The 24140-nt window shown below is 40.0% G+C and overlaps 1 protein-coding gene across 2 annotated transcripts in view; it reads right to left on the reverse strand.

Annotated features, from left to right (window-relative positions):
- Positions 1-501: 501 nt before the first annotated feature.
- Positions 502-24140, reverse strand: part of bach2b (BTB and CNC homology 1, basic leucine zipper transcription factor 2b) — a 103903-nt gene continuing 80264 nt past the window's right edge. For both annotated transcript variants that reach the window (XM_072362754.1, XM_072362753.1), the window contains exons 3-5: positions 13976-15487; positions 7621-7827; positions 502-6540 (exon numbers count right to left, since the gene is read on the reverse strand). In XM_072362754.1, the coding sequence (XP_072218855.1) occupies positions 6037-6540; positions 7621-7827; positions 13976-15487 (2223 nt within the window). In that variant the 3' untranslated portion in view covers positions 502-6036. The remainder of the gene's footprint in view (positions 6541-7620; positions 7828-13975; positions 15488-24140) is intronic.

Genomic DNA, 24140 nt, shown 5'->3' on the forward strand with positions numbered 1-24140 from the left:
TAGATAAGTGTGAGAAAGTCCGCACTGGTTACTTGGGGATGGGGGCTTAGGCCCCTGCATACACTCATTTCACTTGAATGTGAACTATGGCCTCTGCAAGTTCTAAGGCAAATATCGGAGATGCACTTGTATCCATGTAATGCTGACCCATCCCAAAAGTTGGATGAAAGACAAGATGAGAGAGCTCATTCTTTGTCTCTTACACCAGAACCTGTCCAATTGAAATGAGCAATTTTTACATGGCAAAAATATATCAAACAAAACACCTATTTGTAAACATATTTCATTTTATACTTTACTCAATGATCTCAGCCTGTGCAGAAAACCAGGTTAGCATATTTTTTTTCAAATGACGTTGAGCAATCTATAAAAAGGCATGTTTTTGTTCATCTTGTTCATATTCTTTCAGAACAACCTTTGGAGTTGCAAAAGCCAGTGTTTGTTTCAGAGAAGCAGCGACAAAAAGTGTTAAAATAAAAATAAAAGACAAATACACAGCAAAAAGGTAAGAACATTCTATTACAGAGTTACAGCAACATAGAAATAGTTCACATAAATTAAACAATTGTAATGGGCACAAAAAAGTGTTTGACCTGCACAAAGTAACCTGGAGAATTCTTCATATCAAAATATCAAATTCTTAAATACATTTTGTGTTTTCAATTCTTAGAATCTCAAAAAAGAAAAGAAAAGAATTGTATGAATAATCAATCAGACAATGTAAAACGAGTAGCTAACTAAGGAGTTACCACCACATCTGCTTCTGCCTGTTCTGCATAGTTTTCTTTTAAGCTCCTTTTAGCTCATTGCTTTGGTTTTACTAAAACCAAGCTCATTTTTGTTTTCTAGCAGCAGCTGAAGAAGAAAAAAAGAACTGTTTAACTCATTGTATGCTACCAGCCTACAGTTGGTGGAGATTAAAATGAGTTAAAAGTGGATGAACATTGAGCTTAGCATTCATTGGGTGGACACAAACATTGTTCTTTAGTGCCCTTGAAGCCAATACAAATCAATAACCACCCAACTTAATTAAACAATTCTTTTTTAAGGAACTTTTTGTTATCATTTTGAACAATGAAAGTACAGTCTGACTCAGAGTGATACAGGCAGGGTGTTTAAATTGACACTTATAATGGATGGTTCATCCAGTGAACAATAAAATCTATTGTCTCATTTACTTGTACTGATATTTTTGCCATGCAGACCGCTTTGGTTTGTACAGTGTTATTAGATTTCTGCCACAACTCAACAATAATTCAGGTAAATGTAATTTTTCCATTATGGTCTTTGTTAGAATTATTTATCAAAGAAACAACAATGTACGTTGTAGTAAGAATAAAACAACACGGTTTCAGACAAGACATGATGTTGTGGTAATGCAGAATATATTTATTTTTTTCCCTTCGTTTCTGTTTCGTTTTTTGGTTAACAACTCCAACGAAGTTCCTTCAATTATTTTTGAGTGTGGGCAGAAACCTCAACAGACACACCTTAAAACAAAATCAAAACTTTCTGTTTGGGTATGGTAAAATACTTTTATGTGAACTAATCCCATTAAACATCAGAAGAAAATGTGGGGCAGTTTTAAGATCTAACTGAGATGTTCAGTTAATCTCACCAGTGAATCTGGGATGCTTGCTTTTTTTGTTTTGAGCCAAATAAACATGCAAGAAGACTCATAAGGCCTTGAAGTCCTGACCAAAATTTGAGACTGGATTGGAGAGTGCTGTACTATGTTACCTCTCTTTCTTCGTTCTGTGCTAATGTATGGGTTAAGTAAGTTGAATTAGCAACATAAAGTCAATAATACAGAATTCATGTGTTTACTCTTAAATTATTAGGACACCTCAAGGACATCCATTGGGTTTGGCTACATCACAAAGGTAATTCAGTGATTCTCTCAAACAGAGGGAGATCAAGTTTAAGAAACTGTTCACTTCAAAGCAACAAGAGACTTCCTCAATTTAGGAACAGCCCGATGAAAATAATAAGAAAATGAGTTGCATATTCTGTGCAGAGAAGAAGCATCTGATGTAGATTGCTCCATTTTAGTTTCTGCCTTGAAGCTGGTAGAATGTCGACATGGGTAAATACTGCTCTTTCAGTGAATATGTGTACAAGGAGGAAAGTAGCACAAATCAGACAAGGGCTGAAAAAACGGTTGATAAACAACCACTACTGCTCCAAACTTGGGTTGTGCCAGCACATGTGAAGTGTGTGTGTGTTTTGAATGAATACATGTGAATGTGTGGGTGTGCGTGCATTCTACAAGAGAGGGACCAGTCTAAACAATTTAAAGAGAGAATAATAAACACTTAAGAGTTTCTCTGTCCTGCTGCATAACAGAAACAATCTTGCGCATGAGATCTCTATTAAAACTACCTCTAAAATCTACATCTGTAAAAGACAGAGGAAAAACTTTCAAAGCATCTCATTCATGCTTTAAAGTCCCAATCCCAGATCTCTTAAGCCACTTCATTACCAGAAATACTGTTCAAGTATTAACTCTTATGAGGGCAAAACACTGTGTGTGACAAATAAAGAGGGAAGAAAGAGATTGTCTTTTTGCTACAAATTTAGCCACTGTGCCTGAATCACGTAATCAGTGTAAGGAATCACGTATCACATGTAATGACTGGCAATACCATGCCAAACAAACCTGTTTTTGGTTTCCAAGAATTTCCCAAAGGGTTTTTCTTGTTTCCAGATCAGTTCCTAAACCATCATATTTCAACCATAAAGACAAATTGATATAATCAAAGCTGGATTACAAACAAGACAAAGAGGGCAACTACCATGGAGCTCCCATGCCTTGATAATTAAATGATAATGTTGGGATGTTTTTTTTTTTTAGAAATTTGTACCATCCTCCTGGGCCCCTGGTCTTGATCAGGAGACCTATCTCAGACTCTTGAAAAATCACAACCTTACTTGGCGTGCATTGGTTAATTGGTAAACGCCATTTCTGGCACGTGTGAGACATTTGCAGGTGAAAATCACCAGCTTCATAGAAGAAGAAGCAAGTCAAGCAATTCGCAGCGAATTTGAACGTGGCTATAGTGAAAGGAAGACAGGGTGATATGTTTCAAAGAGCAGAGATGAACTAAAATTCAGTTAAGGAGATTACTTTAGAAGATGGAATTAGTGGATATGGTAGATAAGTTAGAAACCAACAGAATAGTTGGAATAATGTATTTTGGTTGGTTAAGCTTTGGGAAAGCTGTACATTAGTTTCTTTTTACTTAGTCAGGAAAGTAGATGGTGAATTTCATTGCTCAGGGTATAATGGTTTAAACTTTAAAAGTAAGTATTGTAATAGATACGTGATTGTTTTATAGCTAGGCAGCAAAATTCAGGAACATGTCTCTTATTCAGAAAACTGAAAGAAATGCTCGGTGTAACAGAACTGACAGTAGCCTCGGGTCCGTTACGAACAGTGAGAGCCACTGGAATTGGGGCTTTAAAGAATAACAAACAAAGCTTCGTGCTCCAACTAAATTCAACCCTTGTGCCAAAATTTGGCACCCTGTTATATTTTAAGCCTGCTTCTACTGAACTTGACATAATTAAGCTTCTTTATACATAGAAATGTTAAAAAATAGTATTTTGAAAGCAGACTACTCCAGAAAAAACTTACGAGGCAAAACAGAAGCTAGACCAACTAACTAGGCTTGTATCTATAGGCAGCATGCATGCACATCACAAAGTTGGATGTTCAAACACAATTAGGGCAAACAAGTTATTACCTTATATGATTGTTACTCTTGTCATTTGGACAACATATACACTGCTTTCACTTCAAATCAATATCAGCTTTTTTAGTTCCGAAAGAAATAAAAATAGAAGTTGTAAACACTAAAACATTAGCTTCCTTTTATATTTAGGGTTCTGATTTTTCAGACATATTTTTTGCTCTATATTCATATTATTACATCAACAAAATGTTTCCTCTTGCAGTGCCAATTTAAGTGCTCAAATCTCAGACTCTTAAGTGGGTCTGAAATAAAAACAAAAACTAAAACTAATTGAAGTGCTAAATAGCTCTGAGCGCTTGGGACTGGAAACAAGGTGCCTGATTTAAATAAAAATATTTTTCTTTCCTTCTTTTCTTACTTACTTACTTTTGCTTTTTGTTTCTTCTATACAGCATCAATTCGACAAATGAAAGTTGCTTCTGACTGTCTAAAAACATCCAATAGCAACACTGAAGAAACCCAAAGTGTGTTTGCAAGAGTGTACACAAATAGCATCTTTAGATACTGATAAGAAATAAAATTTCCTCATAAATGACAGAAAAAAACATGAGGAAGAAGTTGTTCACATTTAAGGAGGAGTCAGGGGTGTAGAGGAGCTGGCCTGAGCCGAAGATTTAAAAACGTGTAAATGTGTAACTTTGATACATGCAAGAGGCAAATTGTATGTGTGTGGATGTATATGTACTGTTTGCATGTCTATTTGTGTATCAAGCTGATTTCCTGAGAATAAGAACACTCACCTTGATGGGAAGTACTCATTAGGCAGGACAGGAAACAGCAAAGCAAAGATTTTCCCTTAGCAAAAAGGTGCTTAATATAACCCCAGTGAAAAAGAAACATCTAAGCCTCTACCTGTACAAAAATCACTGTTACAGTCATCATGCGCCATACTATATACACATCTGCCATACAAGCACTTGAAAATCACTGTTACAACATCCAAATACAATGGTATTGCTGATGAGTGAGAAATAAAAATAGCCATCTAACTGCTAGCAAAAGCCTTATTTTTCTCCTTTCAATTCAGTGCTGTGGAAGGCATAGAAGGAATGTTTTCGGTTACAGCCTTTACAAAGTTCTCCTGTACAGAAATACAAATGCAAGACGCTTGAAGACTTTTTTGCATATGAACATTTTACAGTCTCACTGCATTGTAACTTCCTCATCTACAGAAGGTATTTTCTCATTTTCATGAATAAGGTTGAACATTCAGAGGATTTTTTTTTCCTGAGTTTGAATTGCTGTGACAAAAAGGGCCACTGAGATATAATCATAGAATAAACGGAGAAGGAAGAGAGGGACAGAGAGAGGTAGAAGAAACTGATTGGCTGTTTTCACACAGGACCATCTGAGAAAGTGTGTTGAAGTCTGTTAGAACTTTCTCTGGAGTTGCCATTCACGCATGCATTCCACAGTGGGATATTTTCTGCATTGTCACATCAACAAATTCCCACTGGTGTCTGGGTTGAACACACAGTGGAAAAACATGGTGCAAAAACTATGCCAAGGAAATTGCTGTGTTTTATTTACAGCATTTTAAAGATGTCATGTGACACTCCATACCCAACTGTATAGTCAAATGTTTTTGTGTTTATGTCAATACAACATATACTTGGATGTATCCACAATATCAAAGAGCAAGCGGAGAGCAACATATTAGTCAGCAGAAATTCCTCCGAAATACTGAATTATTATTAGGTAGTTGGTAGAATAATCCACGCAAAAGTTTATGGTGAATGCGGCAGACATCTGTGTTTTCACTTACCATCCCTGGCAATTGGCAAGAAAATTTCATGAATACAATACATGTGTGAAAACAGCCATGGAAACAGAGTGGGGAAAAAAGAGAAGAAGAAAAGCGAAAGACAGGAACAGAAATACTGTGGGTGCACATAGAGACAAAGAGAGCTGCTGTTTAGGTCCGGTGAGGTTCAACTTTGAGTTCTGATGTGTGACACACGAATAACAGAGTCTCCACTGTAGAAGTTGCTGCCAGGATGAGTATAGCACCATTGTAAGGGTTTGGTGAGAGGATTCCCACTCTGTCATGACAATAGGAAAATGCCTGTAGAACAGTATTGCTGCTGTTAAGACAACTTTAGTGTCAACTGTTCAAACATAAAAAAAACAGCACAAAAAGACATAAATACAAACAAAGCTTGTTTTTCAGTGAACACTGGCAGACGCTGAACATCTCACAACCCAGAGAGAGGGTTTGTCAGAAGAGTAAAATTAAATAATACAAAAACATCTAAAACAACAAAACAAAGAACTGCCACTACTAGGTACAGTCCTTCCTTGGCTGCTCATCAGTTGTACATTTGTCTGTCATTTCCTGGCAAAAATCCACCGTTACCGTCTGGTTGGATTTTTCCAAGGACAGCCCTAATTCTGTGTACAACCCGGCGTCTTGGCCATTTGTATCTTTGTCCGTCCTATTTCGGACAGCCAAGTCAGGTTCGTTCTCTGAGGGCCCAGGTGAACCGTGAAAGTTTGGTTCTGGTGTGGCTGAGCCAGAGTGGCCGGTGAGGTCAATGCTGGTGGTGGCGACGATGGTGGGGGGGTTGCTGAGGGCAGGCTTGGGCTCATGGGCAGCGTTATTGCTGGCAGTGGAGTTGGTAGGACGCAGCACAGGGCAGTAGTGATGTAGGGACTGGACCTGCTCAGGGCTCAGCTGGACATCCCTGCACACCTCCTGTGACAGACAGGAGAAGTTTTCCCACAGCTCACCCATACAAGCCTTCAGCTGGTTCCTCTCCGTCAGCAACTTCTCTTTCTCACACACCTAGACACAAGCACACACACACACACACACACACAAACAGACCATGATTAATTTCAGAGACGCAATCAAAAAGACAGCACAGAAAAGTTTGGGGAAAAATTCTCTTCAACAATTCATGGATTCCACATCCATTTGTGTGCCAGGCCTGTACGACGTAACTGCTTGTCATCTGCATCAGTTTGAAAGGTCCAGAGCTCCCCTATGCATTTGTCCGTGTGCATCCCAAAACTTAGTAATTGTGAACTTGTGAACTTGTGAACTTCTGTGAACTTTTGCAGGTGTTTCAACGGTGCATGTGCCTGAATCAACCCACCTTCCAAAAGATGGAACACACAAAGTAAACCAATGCTTCCATACTCTTTTTTTCTCTGAAGGTCCCCCTCATTTGTGTGTGTAAAAAGCTGCACTCCCCTCCCTGAAGCCAAGTCCGCACGGGCACACATGAAAATTCATGTCGACATCAAAAGAATAATCTCCAAACTTGTATTGGCCTAACGTATCCAGAAAGTCAGTGTGACAGTCTGTTACAGGCTTTTTATTTGTATTTCTTATGATTCCTTTACTTAAAAAATACTCTTGATCCAGGACTGTTAATATGTTATAAATCTGTTGCCAATCTCTGTTTGCTGCAGTTGTTGTTGCAGTTGTTGAAACTTAACTTTGTGATTGTTTGCCCAGAAATAATTCAGAGCACATTGTTGACATCTGTAGGTGGAGCCGAAGAGCTCCAAATTAGCCAAATTCTATAGTGTTACTTTAATGTCATGCTGCGCTATTCTCACTGCACACAGCTGGGACCTGTGAGTCAAAACAGTCTATTTTGTCAGTCAGTCTCAGTAGGTTTATTTCCAGTGTGCACCTCTCATGTATAACCTTCTATTCAAGTCATAGAGCTTAGCATCTGATTCTTGTGAACAACAACAACAACACATTTTTTTTAAAACCATCTCGGTCAGAGTACTCATAGAATCCTCAGAGAAAAAAGAAGCAGCGCTCCACATACCTGTTGCACTCAAAGAACACAGCTGTCAGAGCCAATGGCAACTTATGGGACTGAGCTGGACAAAGCATTGAACTCACCAGTTTTCTGATCTCACACTCAAGGTTCAGAATGCAGTCTAGCTTCCTCTTGCGGCAGCGCTGTGCCGCGATGCGGTTTTTACTTCGCCGTCTCACATCATGGATGAACTCAAGCTGCTCCGAGGTCAATTTGTGCATTTTTACCAACATTTGGAAGTCATTCCGTGGAAGATTTGTGATTTGATCAACAGGGAAAGGAAGTTTCACCTGAAAAAGAAAGGAAAACACATTATGCATAACAGAGGTGTAATGATACACATAATCTTCCTTTAATTGAACTGGATAGAAGATTTCCCTCTATCTGCTGTGTGCCTACAGAATCAATTCATTCTGGACTCACTGTATCTAAATCTCTTAAATTTAATTTGAAAAGTATTATTTCATTATAAAAATAAATATTTACGATTAATACTAGCTACAAAATATTCCAATAAATTACAAAGATGATGAAAAAGTTTATAGAAAAATATGCTGTAAACTTCAAAGCAGACAACAAATGTGGAAGTGTTGACAGGAACATTACTGAACAACTAGAGCATTCTTTTTTTTCACACCAAAGAGCTACCAAAGTTTTACATTAAGACAGATGAGATGCCCAGTTTAAATACAAAATATATCGCATCTGAATGCACATTCATCACATGTGCATTGAATGCATCAACCCTGGACCTCCTGCTCTAATCTTGGTTTTAATAAATAAATGGTAATGGTAATAATGCAAGTAATTATGGTTGTAATTTGATGTTGTATAAAAACTAAAAATGGAATTTGCTAAAGAAACTCGACATGATATACTAAGTACACAGAATTAATGTAATGTTAAAATGACTGTTTGATAGATGCATCCATTGATGTATGAATGTGTATGAATTCTTAGAAGAAAGCACTGTGTAGCCTATATGGACTAAGACATGCTGAGAGTGTGTGAGTGAATGGGTGAATGTGGCATGTAGTGTGAAAGTGCTTTGAGTTGTCAACTAGACGAGAAAAGCGTCAATTTACCATAGATCAATGTAAAACTGTTATTCTATATTCATCATTTTATTAACTTTTGAATTGCAGTTCACATCTCCACAAACAACAAAAATCTCAACTTGTAAGAATCTCTTAATATATTCACATCTTGTAAGAGAAATTGATAAAGGATTTGATCAACTTCATCAGGTACATCAGGGTGCATTCATTAGGTGAATAACTACATTGTTAGGTCTACTTGCTGTTGGATAGTTTGCCTCATTTTGACCACAAGATGGCAAAATAGCTCTGTTCCACACTCCTTAGGGAGCGCAACTTGGTAAGCTTTTAATATTTCTCCACCCCATATTTAACATGAAACACAAAAGGTGAACCAAAAGAAGACTCAATCTGTCTCTTAGCACCTGGAAATGTGCCAGGATGACAGACTGAAGGGGGCAGTGAGTTAGTGAGTTGTCAACCTGATCCGAAACAGTGTCAGGTGATTTCTGGGGGTATACACATCTGCATTGGGACTAACTGCAGTCTTGTCATACCTAGAAAAAGTAAAGAATAAGTGGAATAAAACCAGAAGTGATCTGGCAGCTCAAACTAAAAGGAAGCTATGTAATATCCACCTCCTGATGTGACAAATGATCAAGGTTGGATGTGTTTATTTTCTTTTTTTTCTTGGAAGAGCAACAATAAGTCAGCCTCTCACCCTCGGGTGATGGCAAACCTTACGATAAGCACATCACAGGCAAATCCACCCCAGCTGTATCTGCCTGCACCAGGGAGCTGTTGCTGTAGCAAGGGAAGTGGTGGAAGCATAACAATAAGCCAGAGGAAGACAGTCATAGAGCTTGGCAGAGATGAGAGAAGCTGCAGCTCTCTCTTTTCCTTTTTCCTCCCTGTGGCTGCCTCAGCGGAATCCAGGAAGAACAAAGTCAAACAAAGCGGAAGAAAGGAGAAAGAGATGCAACGTTTCTACTGAACCTGGCTGCTCAAGCTAAGCCAGATGCTTCCTTGATACTTTCAGCTGCTGAGGTGACTACTAACAGTCAGAAGCAGATTGTCTCTGGCAGTAAAACAAGATGCTTACTCATGATAAGATCAAACTGACTTTTTACTGTAAAAATCTAGATGTCGATCACTGAGAGAAAAAACGGCTTGGGTTTCCGTATTAGAAGTGCAGCCATTTAAGCTGCCTTGAGCCCAATTTTTCATCTCAGCTCAACATCTGCATGCAGACACATGAATAAATAATGGTGTGAGCTTTCAAGGCCACACTCAGCTCTGACTACTTTGCCAGGGCATGACAATTCCATCTTAAAAAGGAAGCGCGAGAGCTATGAAACACCAGTGACAACTGCCAGCTTAATTCAAAGAAGAGCAAAAATTTACTCGCTTTGTGATAGAGAGCCAGGATATTAGAACAAGCAGAAAGTACAGAAATATGGACATTCCCACTATAGGATCAGTTGGGAACTTCGGAACCAAACCAGGCGAGGAAAAACGAGGGGAAAGAGACATTTTGACCTTGTGATGGTTTCTTCCCCATACCCCATCCAACAGTCACTGGCACACAGGGGACAGCTAAATTTAACTGCTCCAACACAAGAACCAGTTCAGCAGCAGAGCGGGGATGACAAAATGCTCTTCAACCATGGTCATAAATTTACACCTAACTGTTCTAGATTTATACTTCTTTTACAATTCTTTTCATGCCTCCTCCCCACCCTCAGTCACTCTCTTTCTCGAGGTCATTATGCTGCAAATGGGGTACAGAGTAAAAAGTAGGACTCATCTGTTATCAGCACCAGTTCTGAGCAGTACCTCAGCCCTGACATTGCACTGTAAAAAGAAAATGGATGTTTAAGACACAAATTTGGACTTACTGAAAAATAGTAACAGTAAGTTCAGATAAGATCAGACAAAAACTAGTATTTAGCCAGAAATTAATCCATATCATCCCATAATTATTTTTTGGTCAGAATATTGTTTTTTTGAGAATCTTTCCATTAAAGTCCTTACATTGAGGTTCAGTATGATTATATAGTTATTAGCAACATCCTGTCTCAAATGTGTCAAATGTCAAGATTGGACTATTGATTTTGTGTCTCAAAAATTCTCTGAAAAACCTCCAGCTGATCCAAAATGCTGCTGCTCAAGTTATGATGAGAATCTAACTGGAGAGATCATGTTTCTCCACTTTTAGCTTCTCTTAATTGGCTCCTTGTTAAATTCAGAATAGAATAAAAAATTCAACTCCTCACATTTAAAGCTCTTAATGACCGAGCTCCATCATATCTTAAAGATCTCATTGTTAGATATTTTCCCAACAGAGCACTTTGCTCTCAGACTGCAGGTTTACTTGTTGTTCCCAGAGTTTCTAAAAGTAGAATGGGAGGTAGAGCCTTCAGTTATCAGGCCCCTCTCTTGTGGAACCAGCTGCTGATACACACCCGGAAAATAGACACTCTCTCTACCTATGAGATTAGACTTAAAAGCTTCCTTTTGATAAAGCTTATAGTTAGGGATGTCTCCGCACTCTGCTCTCTTTACTGTCCATGTACATATGACATTACTGTTGTCATTAACTTGTATTTCTCTTTATCAGCAGGTATTCCTGGCCTGGTGCTTGTTGTTCCCTTATTCCTGTCCTCTCAACACCCAGCCCGTCAGTGCAGGTGGCCACCCTTCTTTTCTTTTCTGTCAAGAAGGGGACTTGATAGTGTAGTGGTATGACTGCCATCTTTTGTGAGGGAGACCTGGGTTCAACTCCCCTGCATTAAAGGTACTAACTCCAGTAGGCTCCTTAGCCAAGACCACCTTACCCTATCTGCATACCTATGAGTTGCTTTGGATAAAAGCAACTGCTAAACGCATAAACATAAAAATAACTTTTTTCCTCAGTCGCCTCGTGCATTCTCAGGATGGGAGATTGGATTGAAGTTTCAGTGCATTCTGTTGGTTTCCTTGGCATTTTTTTAAATTGGCTTTGTATGAACTGGACTAATTTGGAATTTAATGAACTGGAATGTTATTGGCTTGAATTGGATTGTATCTTTGAAGCGCCTTGAGATGATATTTATTGTGTTTCGGCACCATAGAAATAAAACTGAGCTGAATTGAATTGCATTATTAGAGTTTATTCCACCATTGTGTAAAGGGTGATTCATACCTCCCCTATAGTAGCATACATACTTTTGTCAGAGCATACAATATGAATGTGACAGCCCCCCCCCCCCCCCCAACTGTGTTTGGATGAATTTACATAGAGGGATAAGAGCAAAAAGAGGATCTCAGAGAGCATGAGTTACATTATTTCACAGCATGAAATTAAAAAAAGTGAACCCTCACCTTTGCAACCTACATTAGAAGCAACAAACTACATAACAGGTGGATCTGGAACACAGTCATTGATAAAGTATCTTATCAATCGTCTGTGATAGTGAGTGAAAAGCTGGCAGATAACTCTGTGTGACTCAATAGACATTTGACAGAGGATATTGGATATAGTAAGCCAGCATGTTCAGTGGCTGATACATGCATAATAAACACAGTACCCACACAAAGACATGACAAAAAGGAACCAAAATGTCTCTGTCACTTTTGGCCTGTTAAACCCAAATGATGACTCAGTAAATCCGTTCCACAAAATTTACAGTGACACATTCAGTGGGCTCTTAAAAGTCCCATTAATCTAATAGTGATGGGTATTGTATGGTGCACTTTGAGGGTAATAATTACACATTACTGCTGAGCCTCTTTATTGTGCAGCTTTGTTTATGCACCAGAACTGAATTCCTTCCAAGGAAAAACACAATCCTGTCATGTAATTCCAACTCTTGCAACATACTGACTGGCTCTGTGATTACCATGGTAACACACTACTTTCTCCTCCTGCTCCCTTTGTGCACTCAAAGCAGCCCTCTCCACCAAGCTCAACAAAAAATATTCTGCCTACACCTCCAGCAAATATCTCTAAATGTAATATCACAAGAATCAAGATGACCCAGTGGTATCACAGACTCTCATGAAGCCAAAGAGCAGAAGTTCATGCTCTGCATCACCATCATATGATGTCACAGTCTGCAGAAAATTACAAGACACTGTGTCAAACGAAAACCCCACAATGAATAATTTATCAGAAAGGCATTTCACATTTCAACCAGCGAAACAGCAAGGGCTCCTTTTCCAAGCCTAACAGCGTTCAGAAAGAGACATTTTGGAAATGGGCATTCACCTGACAAGAAGAGGCTGTGTAAGCGAAATCATATTGGAGTTTTTATGAAGCAATCCTAATCTTTGTGAACTGATTTTATTGTCTTATTGTCTCAGGAAAAAATATGCTAATTTTAATAGGCACATAATTTAATATGTAATCTTTCTGATCTTTACAACATAAATAACAACAGTCGTCTGGTCTGCAGTTTGGAGGACGTCTGCCCAAGTGGATTACAAGAGGATAATTAGAGGATTAATTATTGTCAGCACTGTCGACCTATGTTTTAGTCCTGTCATGAAATTTAGCTGAACTTATCAACAGCTTATATCATTGAAGCCTCGATCAATTAAAACTTTATGACCATAGCACATTACTATTGTAATGAATTGGCTGTAATCCTTTTGCAACACACCCACACATGTAGACTAGGCTACACTCCGACTTGGCAATGCATATTTATGGAGGCCGATAAATGCCAGTTTTCTACTGAGATGATATGAGTTATGGTTGTCTTATGGGAGACAAGGGGGATCAATCTATCAGGCAGGTCCATCCTGTCAGAATACTGACCTTTCATTTGCCTGCAGTGGTTTACACCCATGAGACACCAGAGCTGATTTTGGCATAAACGGTAGGTTTTAAATAGAAATCAGCCTAGAAATAGGTGATTTTGCTAGACATAATTACCATGACTCACACTATCTCATGCTTATGATAGGCTGGGTGGACTGATTGCTCTGCTTCTGAAACCTTTCCACATGACAAGAAGTTGTACAGATAATACAAAATACATGTCACAGAATGAATTGTCTGCAGAGTCACACATATGCATAGCACCCTCAGAAAAGATGATCAAACAATCACAGTCTGCAGAACATCATCACAGCCTCCTCCATTTAGACTGTCCTAGAGCATTGGGCTCTGATATTCAGACTCATTACACAGCTCTTCAGCAGTGCATAAAGCAAATGAATAATATCAGAGCACATCTATGCCCTTTGGTGGTGCTGTAAATCTTATATTGAACATTCCTGCTTCAATAACACTATGATTTAATGACTGCTAACGAAGACCCATACAGCAGACCACTGCTATATAATTAGCAATGGAGGAATTGAGTGTGAAGGCTGCTTTCTGTGTTACATGTGATAGACGGTGTTTTACACTTACCTCTGGCCCTCGCTCCTGCACATGGCAGGACTCACTGTCTCCCTCTGAGAAGGAGCCTGACTCGTCGCTGGAGTTGGTGCCGTAGGACTGCTCACATTTGATCTTGGGGCGCACTGGGTTGAAAAGAGCATCCCCTCCAACACTTTGCTCCTGTTGATCCACATTGAGGCAGCGTGCCACATTGGAGCATGGTGAGGAGGAAAACTCAAACTGGGGCAGGCTGCAGGGAGAGCCTCCACTGCCGTCCTCCGCATAAGAGTAAGAGGAGCAGGAGCTGGAAGTCCTGGTTCGTGTCTCACAAGGTGGTGAGCGTGGGCACACTTTAATTGGCACTGGGCAGCTGGTGTTGGGCCGTGGACGGCACAAGACTGGGGGCTCAGAAGAAGTGGTGCTGGGAGAATAGCTCTGAGAGTTGGGTAGGGACTGGCTAGCTCCAGCCCATAGGCCCTTTGTCATGTGCTCTGAGAGCTCCATCTCTAAAGAGTGCCCGCCAGGATAGGAATGCGCTGGTGTTCCCAGACGGTTGCAAGCCCCTGAGGAAAATATGACACTACGGCGGTCTAGCTCAACTTCCTGTTTGCAGACCCCATCGCAGGAAGCAGCCTTAAGCGTCAACCCGGCAGGGAAACCATCCACATCCTCTGGGGATGTTACAGACAGACCCAGCTCCCCAGTGAAAGGTCTTAAGTCTTTTTTAAGATCTCCCTGAGAGTTTCCTTTCTCCTGGGGGCAGACAAGTCTGTTGGTAAATAGCTGCTGTGATGTGTTGGACAGACTGGGTAGGTCTACCCCTTTCTTGAAGAAGGCTCGGAGGCAGGATGGGGAATTAGTTCTCTTGGTTCTTTCCAGAGATGTGGGGTTATCCATTTCCATGGCTGTCTCACCGTCCTTATCCTTGACATCCTGCTCATCCCCTGACAGACACAATAAAATGGCCTCTTCCTCTGCTTGTGGTTCAACTTTTATCTGTGCCACAGGCAGTCTGCCCTGACCTGGCACAATCCCGCTAATGCTGCTCTCCTTTAATGTGCTTGGAAAACCTGAGGTACTGGTGTGTGAGGAGGTGTCATTATTGTGCTTGTTACAAGCCCACTGGTATTTCCTGTACTTGGGGCATCGTGGAAGGTCTGATGCTGCATGCCGATCAAAGTCCAGCCGGCCATCTGTGAAGTTATTGGGCATAGTCATTGCTAGTGTTTCATCATCAGGATGTTGAAAGGAGGTGAGGGTATCTGTACAATGCCGTACCCTAGGCGAGGTGGGCCTCTCTGTCTCTGACTGCATGCTCTCATCCTCTGTGCTGTTTGCTACTGCTGCCCCCTTGCGGCAAAGTAGCAAGCTGTCTTCTTCTCTACGCAGCTGAGCTTCCAAAAAGCGAAAGCATGAGTCCTCCAGGTTGTGCATGCGCAGGAATTCGGCACAGCGGATGACCTCTTGAATGTTTTCTCTGCTGAGTAACAGCTTAGCAGTGTAGGCAAACTGCAACAATGGAGCGAATCCCCTGGCAGTGACCTGCAAAAAACAGGGAAATTGCCAGCATTATCATCAGCACAGCCATTGTTTAGAGCACTTGGAGTGTGGTGAGACAAACCGACAGCTCCAATGAACATAAACAAACACTGTTAATCTTTCTATCAGGTCAGCACTGCACATTCAATACAACAGTAAGTAAGAACTGGTGCTCTGGGAATGTGGTTACTTGTGTGTTTAGCTTCATGTTCATAGTAAAACCACTTATGCAACATTCCAACTGTCCACCACCATCTGCCCTGTGGTCATCAGTGGTTTTGCATACACCCTATCCTGCCACTCCTCTTGCTTTGCTCTTTTTAAGTATGTAAGATAAGTTGTCCATGAATAAAAAGTATTTTATAATCTTTTTAAATTCATTCACATACGTACAGTATATTAACTCTTAAAGCACAATATCTAAAATGGTGCTTTAGTTATGCAAAGTCTGTGTTTGACTGTGACCGTGAAGAATTAGTATGGATCTTTAAGGCTCATTCAATAACTTAAACCAAGGACATAAGTGATTATTTGATTAAAGAATGAAAAAGCTATTAATCTGACCACATGCCATTTTTTTGGCAATAACTTTGATATCTGATATAAACTAAGTTACGTGGGAGCCCAGTTATAAACTTTTTGCTTACCAATGAAAATTCCTAGCAGTGTCTTGTACAGTAAGTGCTCAGATCAAGTCATTGCCCAGCAACCTCACTTTCTGTGTCAGTGCCTTGTGTCCTCGGGTCAAGTGCTTGTAAAGCTTAAGGGTTTGTAAGACCACGGCTTATCCCTGTAGTGGCCATGTGGCGCGGGATGACAGAGGGAAGCCTTCCATTTGGACTTAATGCCAGATAATTAGGTAAACTCCTGAGCCTGCAGCGTTCCAGGCTGCCCTCTGCTGCTGTTGTCACTAAGCACACATACGGGAGAAAAGAGTCCAATGACTAGGTTTGTCTGCTGTTGGAGATCAGCATGAAGTTCACAGTAGGTTGTGTCCTTCACTTTACTAAGGCTCTATAAACCAGTCTCTATAGTTTTATTCTGGTTCATTTCCTGGGGACAAATACATTACTGTTAGGTTGTAGAAGAATACAGTCAGCGATTAAAGGTATTCTCAGATATAATTCCAGTGGATTCACTTTAGAACAATGACAGTATTATTTTTCTACAAAGCATTATCTCAGTGGCTGAGTGATGTGAAATCTTTCTTACAAGACTCAACAGAAGCATGCAAATAAAGATGTGATTTTAATTAACCCACAGTAGACTGACTGTTTTGCCATCCTTGTTGGGGATAATAGGAAGATAAATTACCTAGATAGCACAATATGAATGCTGCAAATACTTCCCAGAAGTCAAGCTGTCTCTGCCCGACACCCCACTGGTGAAAAAAGATTTTCTATCTAAAGTAATCAAAGTTCAAAAGTAATACAACAATAAGCAGGAGAAACACAAAGTGGTTTGTATACATAAATTAAAACATATTAATAATACATTTTCAAGAGTTCATCCTAATGTGTTGAAGAATAAAATCAATGAGCATTATGGATTGCAGAAGAAGACTGAAATGGTAAATGGTCCATGCTTACATATGGATGCATTGAGGATGGAACAACTGACCTTCGAGTTGGAAGATGACCACTCTGTCATGGCTGCCCAAACATTTACATTATGTTACAGCTTTTTGATTACTCTTCATGATACCTAAAGCAAACATAGTTCATGTTGCCCTCTGTCTTGTTTGCTCTCCAAAAAAAGAAAAGAAGCTATAGATGTATATGCTGTGTATGGGTTTTGCCAATTTGGATAGACCATGAACCCAAAATTAAGATTGGGATTATGTGATTAAATCACAGTACTAGAACATCCCTATATGACCAAATCTGATTCTACATACAGCTGACTCAAGCACACACAACAGACTTACAGTACCTCATAAAAACAACTGAGATACACTTACAAAATATTTGAATGTATTAGCTGTGCCCATCCTTACATTATAACTACATCATTGCCTCATTTGTTTATCCTGTTGTTACACATTCATATGCATTGTTACACATTCCTCTTTTCCATGTACTACTATTAATATTGTTTATACTACAAGTCAATACTAGCTGCACTGCTCCTTTAAAAATCTATAGATAAATGTGTTTTTCATTTTAGCTTTGAGCTCTCAATTGCTTCTTCAGAGCAACAGCTGTCAAATATTTCAATGTTTCTTTCAGCTGGTGCATGATAACTTAAACACTTTTTTACTCAGTAATTATTGCTCTGTAAGCTATAGTCAATGTAGCGCTTGACACACAGGTCAGATGCTATAGATACATCTGTTTCAATACAGTGTATAATGTGGGATATTTAAAGATGGCTGACTAACAGAGAGCCTTACAGCATTGTACACTCCAGTCATAGTTAAGAGGAAGCTGCTGACTCCATATCTGTTAGAGGGGATGGTCTGGGTGTGTGTGTGAGTCTGATGGATTGGGAGTAAGGGCTGAGGCTTTGACTGTACTATCCAATCTACTGATGAGCACAGCCCACTCACTGTACAACTATTGCAGGACCACTCGGGAACATGCACATGTACATCCATATAAATATGTGTGCACACATTTCTCCACTTGATGGAATAATGACTCAATGGAATCTGAATCTCAAGCTCTGTAAGGGTTGTAAGTCATTTAGGCTGCTGAGAGATCTTTTATCTCACTAGTCATCTTGCTAGCTTGATGACAGGATTTCTAGTCAAGCATTAAATATGCACACCAGTTATAAATCTAAAATTCTTGGTGATTTCCCAGAATTAGATTAAAACAGAAATGTATGTGCAGTAGAGGCAGTGGTACCCTACATTTTTTTTTCTATGTTACATTTTCTGACTGCAAGAGCTCAACAATATTGTAATGTCCCTATAAAAATACATTTAGAGTTGGGAAGATTTATAAAGGGAATCTATACCTGTAAAATCTAGTTTGCTTCAGAGTTTATTAGCTGCAACAGCAAGCTATGGTTTTCACAATGTGAGTTTATCTGTCTGTGATTGTGTATCATCACGATAAAGTGCAACCATTGTAGTGGAAACTACCACATAGATGATTTTGTATCATCTGAAAACTGTTTAAACAGTGTATCTATGGGTTTGTACAGAATTTGTCCATACATCTTTACAGACACTGGCGATCTGTCCAGGGTGTACCTCGCGTCTCGCCTGATGACTGCTGGAATAGGCTCCAGCCGCCCGGTGACCCGACCGTCGGGCACAGCAGGTATAGAAAATGGATGGATCTTTACAGACATGTAGTTGAGATCAAAATGAGCTGGACCCAACATGATTCACATGGTGAAATATGGTCCTGTAGATGACTGTAGGAAGCACTAGGTAGTTTTGAGTACTTATTTAGGTATTTATATGTCTATTTGCCAGGACATTTGTGGACAAATTAATCAACTTCCCACTGATAACTATGCTACAGTCAGGAAACTTTACATGTGTGTTGTTGACATCAAAATGTGAGTTTAAAGATGGGTGTCACCCATTACAACTATTTAAACCATTTTATTATTTTTTTTCTCTTGAGTACTTTGAAGTGAATAAAATAAAGTTTAGTCTGATGCAAGTGGGCGCAAACGATCACAAATTCCCTCAAAGTGAAGCAAATTCAAGTGTATCTGCAGATAAAATTGTTCAATATTACTGGTCCATCATGCGTTTTTATTATGTTAAGTCAGTATGGTAGTCCATCCATCCATCCATCCATCCATCTATCCATCATCTACCGCTTATCCGGGGGTCGGGTCGCGAGGGCAGCAGCTTTAACAGAGTAACCCAGACGTCCCTGTCCCCGGCCACTTCCGGCCTCTTCCGGGGGGACCCCGAGGCGTTCCCAGGCCAGCCGAGAGACATAGTCTCTCCAACGTGTCCTGGGTCTTCCCTGGGGTCTCCTCCCAGTGGGATGTGCCCGGAACACCTCACCAGGGAGGCGTCCAGGGGGCATCCTAACCAGATGCCCGAGCCACCTCATCTGACTCCTCTCAATGTGGAGGAGCAGCGGTTCTACTCCAAGCCCCTCCCGGATGACTGAGCGTCTCACCCTATCTCTAAGAGAGAGCCCAGACACCCTTCGGAGGAAACCCATTTCGGCCGCTTGTATTCGCGATCTTGTTCTTTCGGTCACTACCCACAACTCGTGACCATAGGTGAGGATGGGAACGTAGATTGACCAGTAAATAGAGAGCTTCGCCTTCTGGCTCAGCTCCTTCTTCACAACGACGGGTCAGTGCAGAGCCCACAACACTGCAGACGCTGCACCAATCCGCCCGTCAATCTCACGCTCCATTCGTCCCTCACTCGTGAACAAGACCCCGAGATACTTGAACTCCTCCACTTGGGGAAGGATCTAATTTCTGACCAGGAGAGAGCATTCCACACTCTTCCGGCTGATCTTAGACATTATAAATTCATATTCTATATTTTCCTAAAAATGTTCCTAGCTGGTACTTTTCCACTCTGCTCATACTGCACAACAGATGACCTTAAATGGTCCAAGACCTTAGAATGACATAAACAACTGGGTCAGACAAAACATCTCTATTAGGGCAGATAGGTCTGGTACATTAGATCCGAGCCTAAAACAGCACTCACACACACACACATTGTTTATCACATCCAAAGAACACAACAAGGACAGCAGCTGGCCTGATCATGCCACTAAAAACTGGCCAATTGTGACCACTAATAAATACTTTTTTAATAAACGATTTCTCCAGCTTATTCTTGAGCTTCCAATGAAAAAATCGGGCTAACAAGTTGTAGATCCTGCTCACCATATACTTTCGATGATGTAGTGAGGACTGGTATATAAAGTAGGATAGAGTCCATTAATATACACTGTACACAGAAAAAAAAACAAGCCTCCAACCAAACTGTGGGAATGTACTAATAAATAAATGCCACTATAGCCTCACTACAGACATACAAACACACACTAAATAAGGTGTTGTAGAATGAACCAAGCTGACTATGTTGGTGTGGCAGTGGAAGCTTAAAAGAGGTATGGTGGCTGGTATGTTGTATCAAGGGCTGCTGATAAACAGCAAAGCTGCTGGAGGAAAATTGCTGAGCGAACGAGGGATCTATTTTCAGCTAGCATCAGCAGCTGCTGCCTGCGGGAGAGCATCTTTATGTGTGCCCTGCACCATATGTGATTACTCCACTGTTACATCCAGCACAGCAGCATAATGAATGAAGGCCTAAAGAGACAGAAGCAGGATGGAGAAAGGGAGGAGAACAAATATTGGAGGAGGAAAAAGAGGGGAAAATGAGAGGAGGGGAGATGGAGAGTGTTGGAGGGCATGGATGATACACAGAGTCTCCTGGTCATTAACTAATGCTGGGCTTACACCAAACGATTTTCACAGTCCCAGACTAAAAACTGACAGTCTTCAGGAGTCTAACTGGAGTCTCAGCGCGCTCCCATCATCTCGATCGTTAAGTTTAAGGTGGTAATCTGCAGTCTGCGACCGCGTTTCATACCAGTCTTTCCCTAGTCTTGGGCTTGGGATCATATCAAACGTGTTTAATATTATCGCAGGTCGCAGTGACGTAACACAATCAACAACCAATAGATGAGCACTGACAAAATCGGAAACAGGAAAGCAGACAGTCAATAACAAACATGTCGGCGGATGTCCCCGGTCCCCGTCCATATAGCCAAGGCTGTGCCATATTCTGTGGCGTTTTCTCTTCTTTTAATTGGGTTTTTCACTACAAACCACTGCACAGACAAGAGCAGCTGTAGCTAAAAGCTGCTTCTCCTCCATTTTTGTAAAACTTCTGCTGAGCATGATGGGGAAAAAATTGCATGATGGGAAAAAAAACAAAAAAATCTAGTTGTAGTCTTGTAAATTGTGACCCTACAAGATTCACAGTCTTTGTAAACTCTTTAGTCTGAGGCTAGTCTGGGACTAAAAACTCTAAACACTAGTCTTTGGATGTGAGCTGATAGTCTTTCAGAGTCTTTTCTAAGTCTTTTCAAAGTCTTCTGGTATGTGGGTAGCATTACTTGCATCAGATTCAGATTCATTGCACTGTGGAGGTACAATGAAACTGAAGGTGCTCCCGCAGAGCCATCCTGCACCACAAAGGTTCAAAACAAGGCAAAAAACCACATAAAGGACATTATAAACATAAACATTTAAAAGAGAAAATAGAAGAGAAAAAAGGAGGTAAGATCTAAGAGGTTAAAAGATCTAAAAAGTTGCTGCAGATATTTAAAACATTACAGCTATTAAAAGCATTTAATACACAAGTCAAGACAAAGAATCTAATTGTTCAGTGTAAAAAGTTGAGGCCAGTTCATGTTAAATGCTCTACTCTAAGTCTGTAGTACACAGAATATATACTTTTAGAAGGCAGGAAATTATTGGCAGTGGTCAATCAAACCCACTGACCATCACAATATTTTTAGGAAGTCTTCCAAATATCCTTTCATAAAGAAGCTGACCAGTCCAATAGCATCATTCCTCATTTAATCAGTCTTCTTCTACTCTAACCAATAAGTCTTACTTCAGCCTTTTGCCTTCAAAAAGAGGACTAATTTATGCAAATGGCATGGGTAAATTCCTGCATGTCATGCATGCTAATGACACAACATAGCATGACAGTGGGGTACTTCTCTACACAAGAGAAAATACTCTCCACTGGAAACAGCAGCCAACGCTTCAACATCACATCTGCTGAGTAACCTCACATTAACCTCTGTGTGACCAGACAAAGAATAAGGAGCCAAAGACACAACGCTAATGGAAATGAAAGAGGTGTTGACTGTATGATGTCATGATGCAGTTGTTAGACAAGTTGTTATGTTGGAGGAGAAAATGTGCAGAGAGCATAACCTGCCACAGAACAGGCTCTGCTGAATTACATTAGTGCAGTAACTTATCCAACTACCTGTAAAACAGACATTGTATCTGTGTTACAGCTTGCGTTAGAGCTGCATTCTACTGAAAAAATACTTTACTGATTGTGGTGTTTCTGGCCTAAAAATAAAATAAAATCTGGTATGATAAGTTACACATGAGAAATTAATTGCAAGACAGTGAAGACACATTCTGTAACAGGAACTACCATAAAGTTGTTTTTTAGAACAGTGGCAGGGGTTGCAGGGGAGATCAAACCAACTGTACTCATAATTGCCTCATTAAAACATTTCTAAAGACAATCTATATTGTAACAACTGAAGATAATTTATTTTTCAGAAATAATTCATTATGCAATTTTGTGGTTGGAAAAAATATGCTATTTTTGGCTGGTCAAATGTCTGAGTTTACCTGTCATTGGTTAGTAAGAAAAAAATGATTCAGGAATCCACTTTTAAAAGTTGGGATTGGACTACACCAGCCACGGCAGCATTATGATTTTACCTTTATTTTACATGAACCCAAAACATTTGCCAAATTTGCTGTCCTCAACTTAGATTCATTTGTTAATATACATCAGTGCTTGCATTTCAAGACAACAGCACATTCTAAAAAAAGTTGGAATAGGGGCTAGTGATGAGGTTGAAAAAATATATAAAATAGTGATCAAAGTTTGGTACAAAAGCAGCATCTATGAAAGGTTGAGTCTATGAGTAGCAGCAATGGGAAGAGGATGTCCAGTTTGTCTAATGTGTGAGAACAGTAAGACCCGGGCATGGGGACCCATGGATGTGGGTATGGCATTTTTGTTGGAAACCTTTGTCAAGTGCTAAACACAAATATCGCTTAAAACTTTACTGTGCAACATAGAAGCCTTATATTAAGCCTTTGTTATGACACCATATTGGTTTCTCTGAATTTATCCGAGAAGGACCATCTCAAGGTGGAAACGTGTTGTGGTTAGACAAATCAGTATTCCCGATTTTTCTTTTGGACTGGACAGCAACTTCTCTGAACCAAAGAGAAAAAGGAGACTGTAAGACTGTACGGCCAAAGCCAGGCTCAGTGATGGTATGGAGCTGTGTTCATTCTTTCGGATAAGCTAATTTACACCTCTCTGATGGCAGTAATGATACAGATAAGCCCACTGAAATTTCAGGGCAACATATGCTTTCAAGACAACAAGAACATCCATGAATCTTTCAGCAAGATTATGAAAAACCTGATTCTGCAAAGGTATTGCTTAGTAAGAAGATGTACAGATGTACTGGTCCAGCGTATCTGCACTTATGTCCCTAACAGAAAATGTATGGATCATTTTAAAGGGAAACAGCAATGACTGTTGTAGATCTTTTTTCACATGCTGTACGCTTGAAAACAAGAATGTATGTATATCAAGAAATGAATTAAGTTGATGGGAATAAAGGATGAAATATCTTAGGTCTAGGAAAGCTAAAGTGAATGTAGAGACATTTTATTTTATTTTTATTAGCAATTTTCTAACTATTTCTGATTGGGGTTGCATACCAAATGGAGTGACAAGAGTCCTACATTGAAAATTAAAAAGGAAAAGTTGGAAGGGCACACTGTTTTGTTTCCCTTTTCTCCCTTTTTTTTACTTGTTGATTTGCCTTTGGTAAGTTTTTTTGTACAGTTTAAAAATATAATGCCACAGACTGGCATATACAGTATTTCGAAACAAAGAATTCTTGGCACAGTTCTTCAAGGTTGGCCA

Source organism: Leuresthes tenuis, unplaced genomic scaffold (genome assembly GCF_036924035.1).
Source record: "Leuresthes tenuis unplaced genomic scaffold, fLeuTen1.0.hap1 SCAF_13, whole genome shotgun sequence".
NCBI lineage: Eukaryota > Metazoa > Chordata > Actinopteri > Atheriniformes > Atherinopsidae > Leuresthes > Leuresthes tenuis.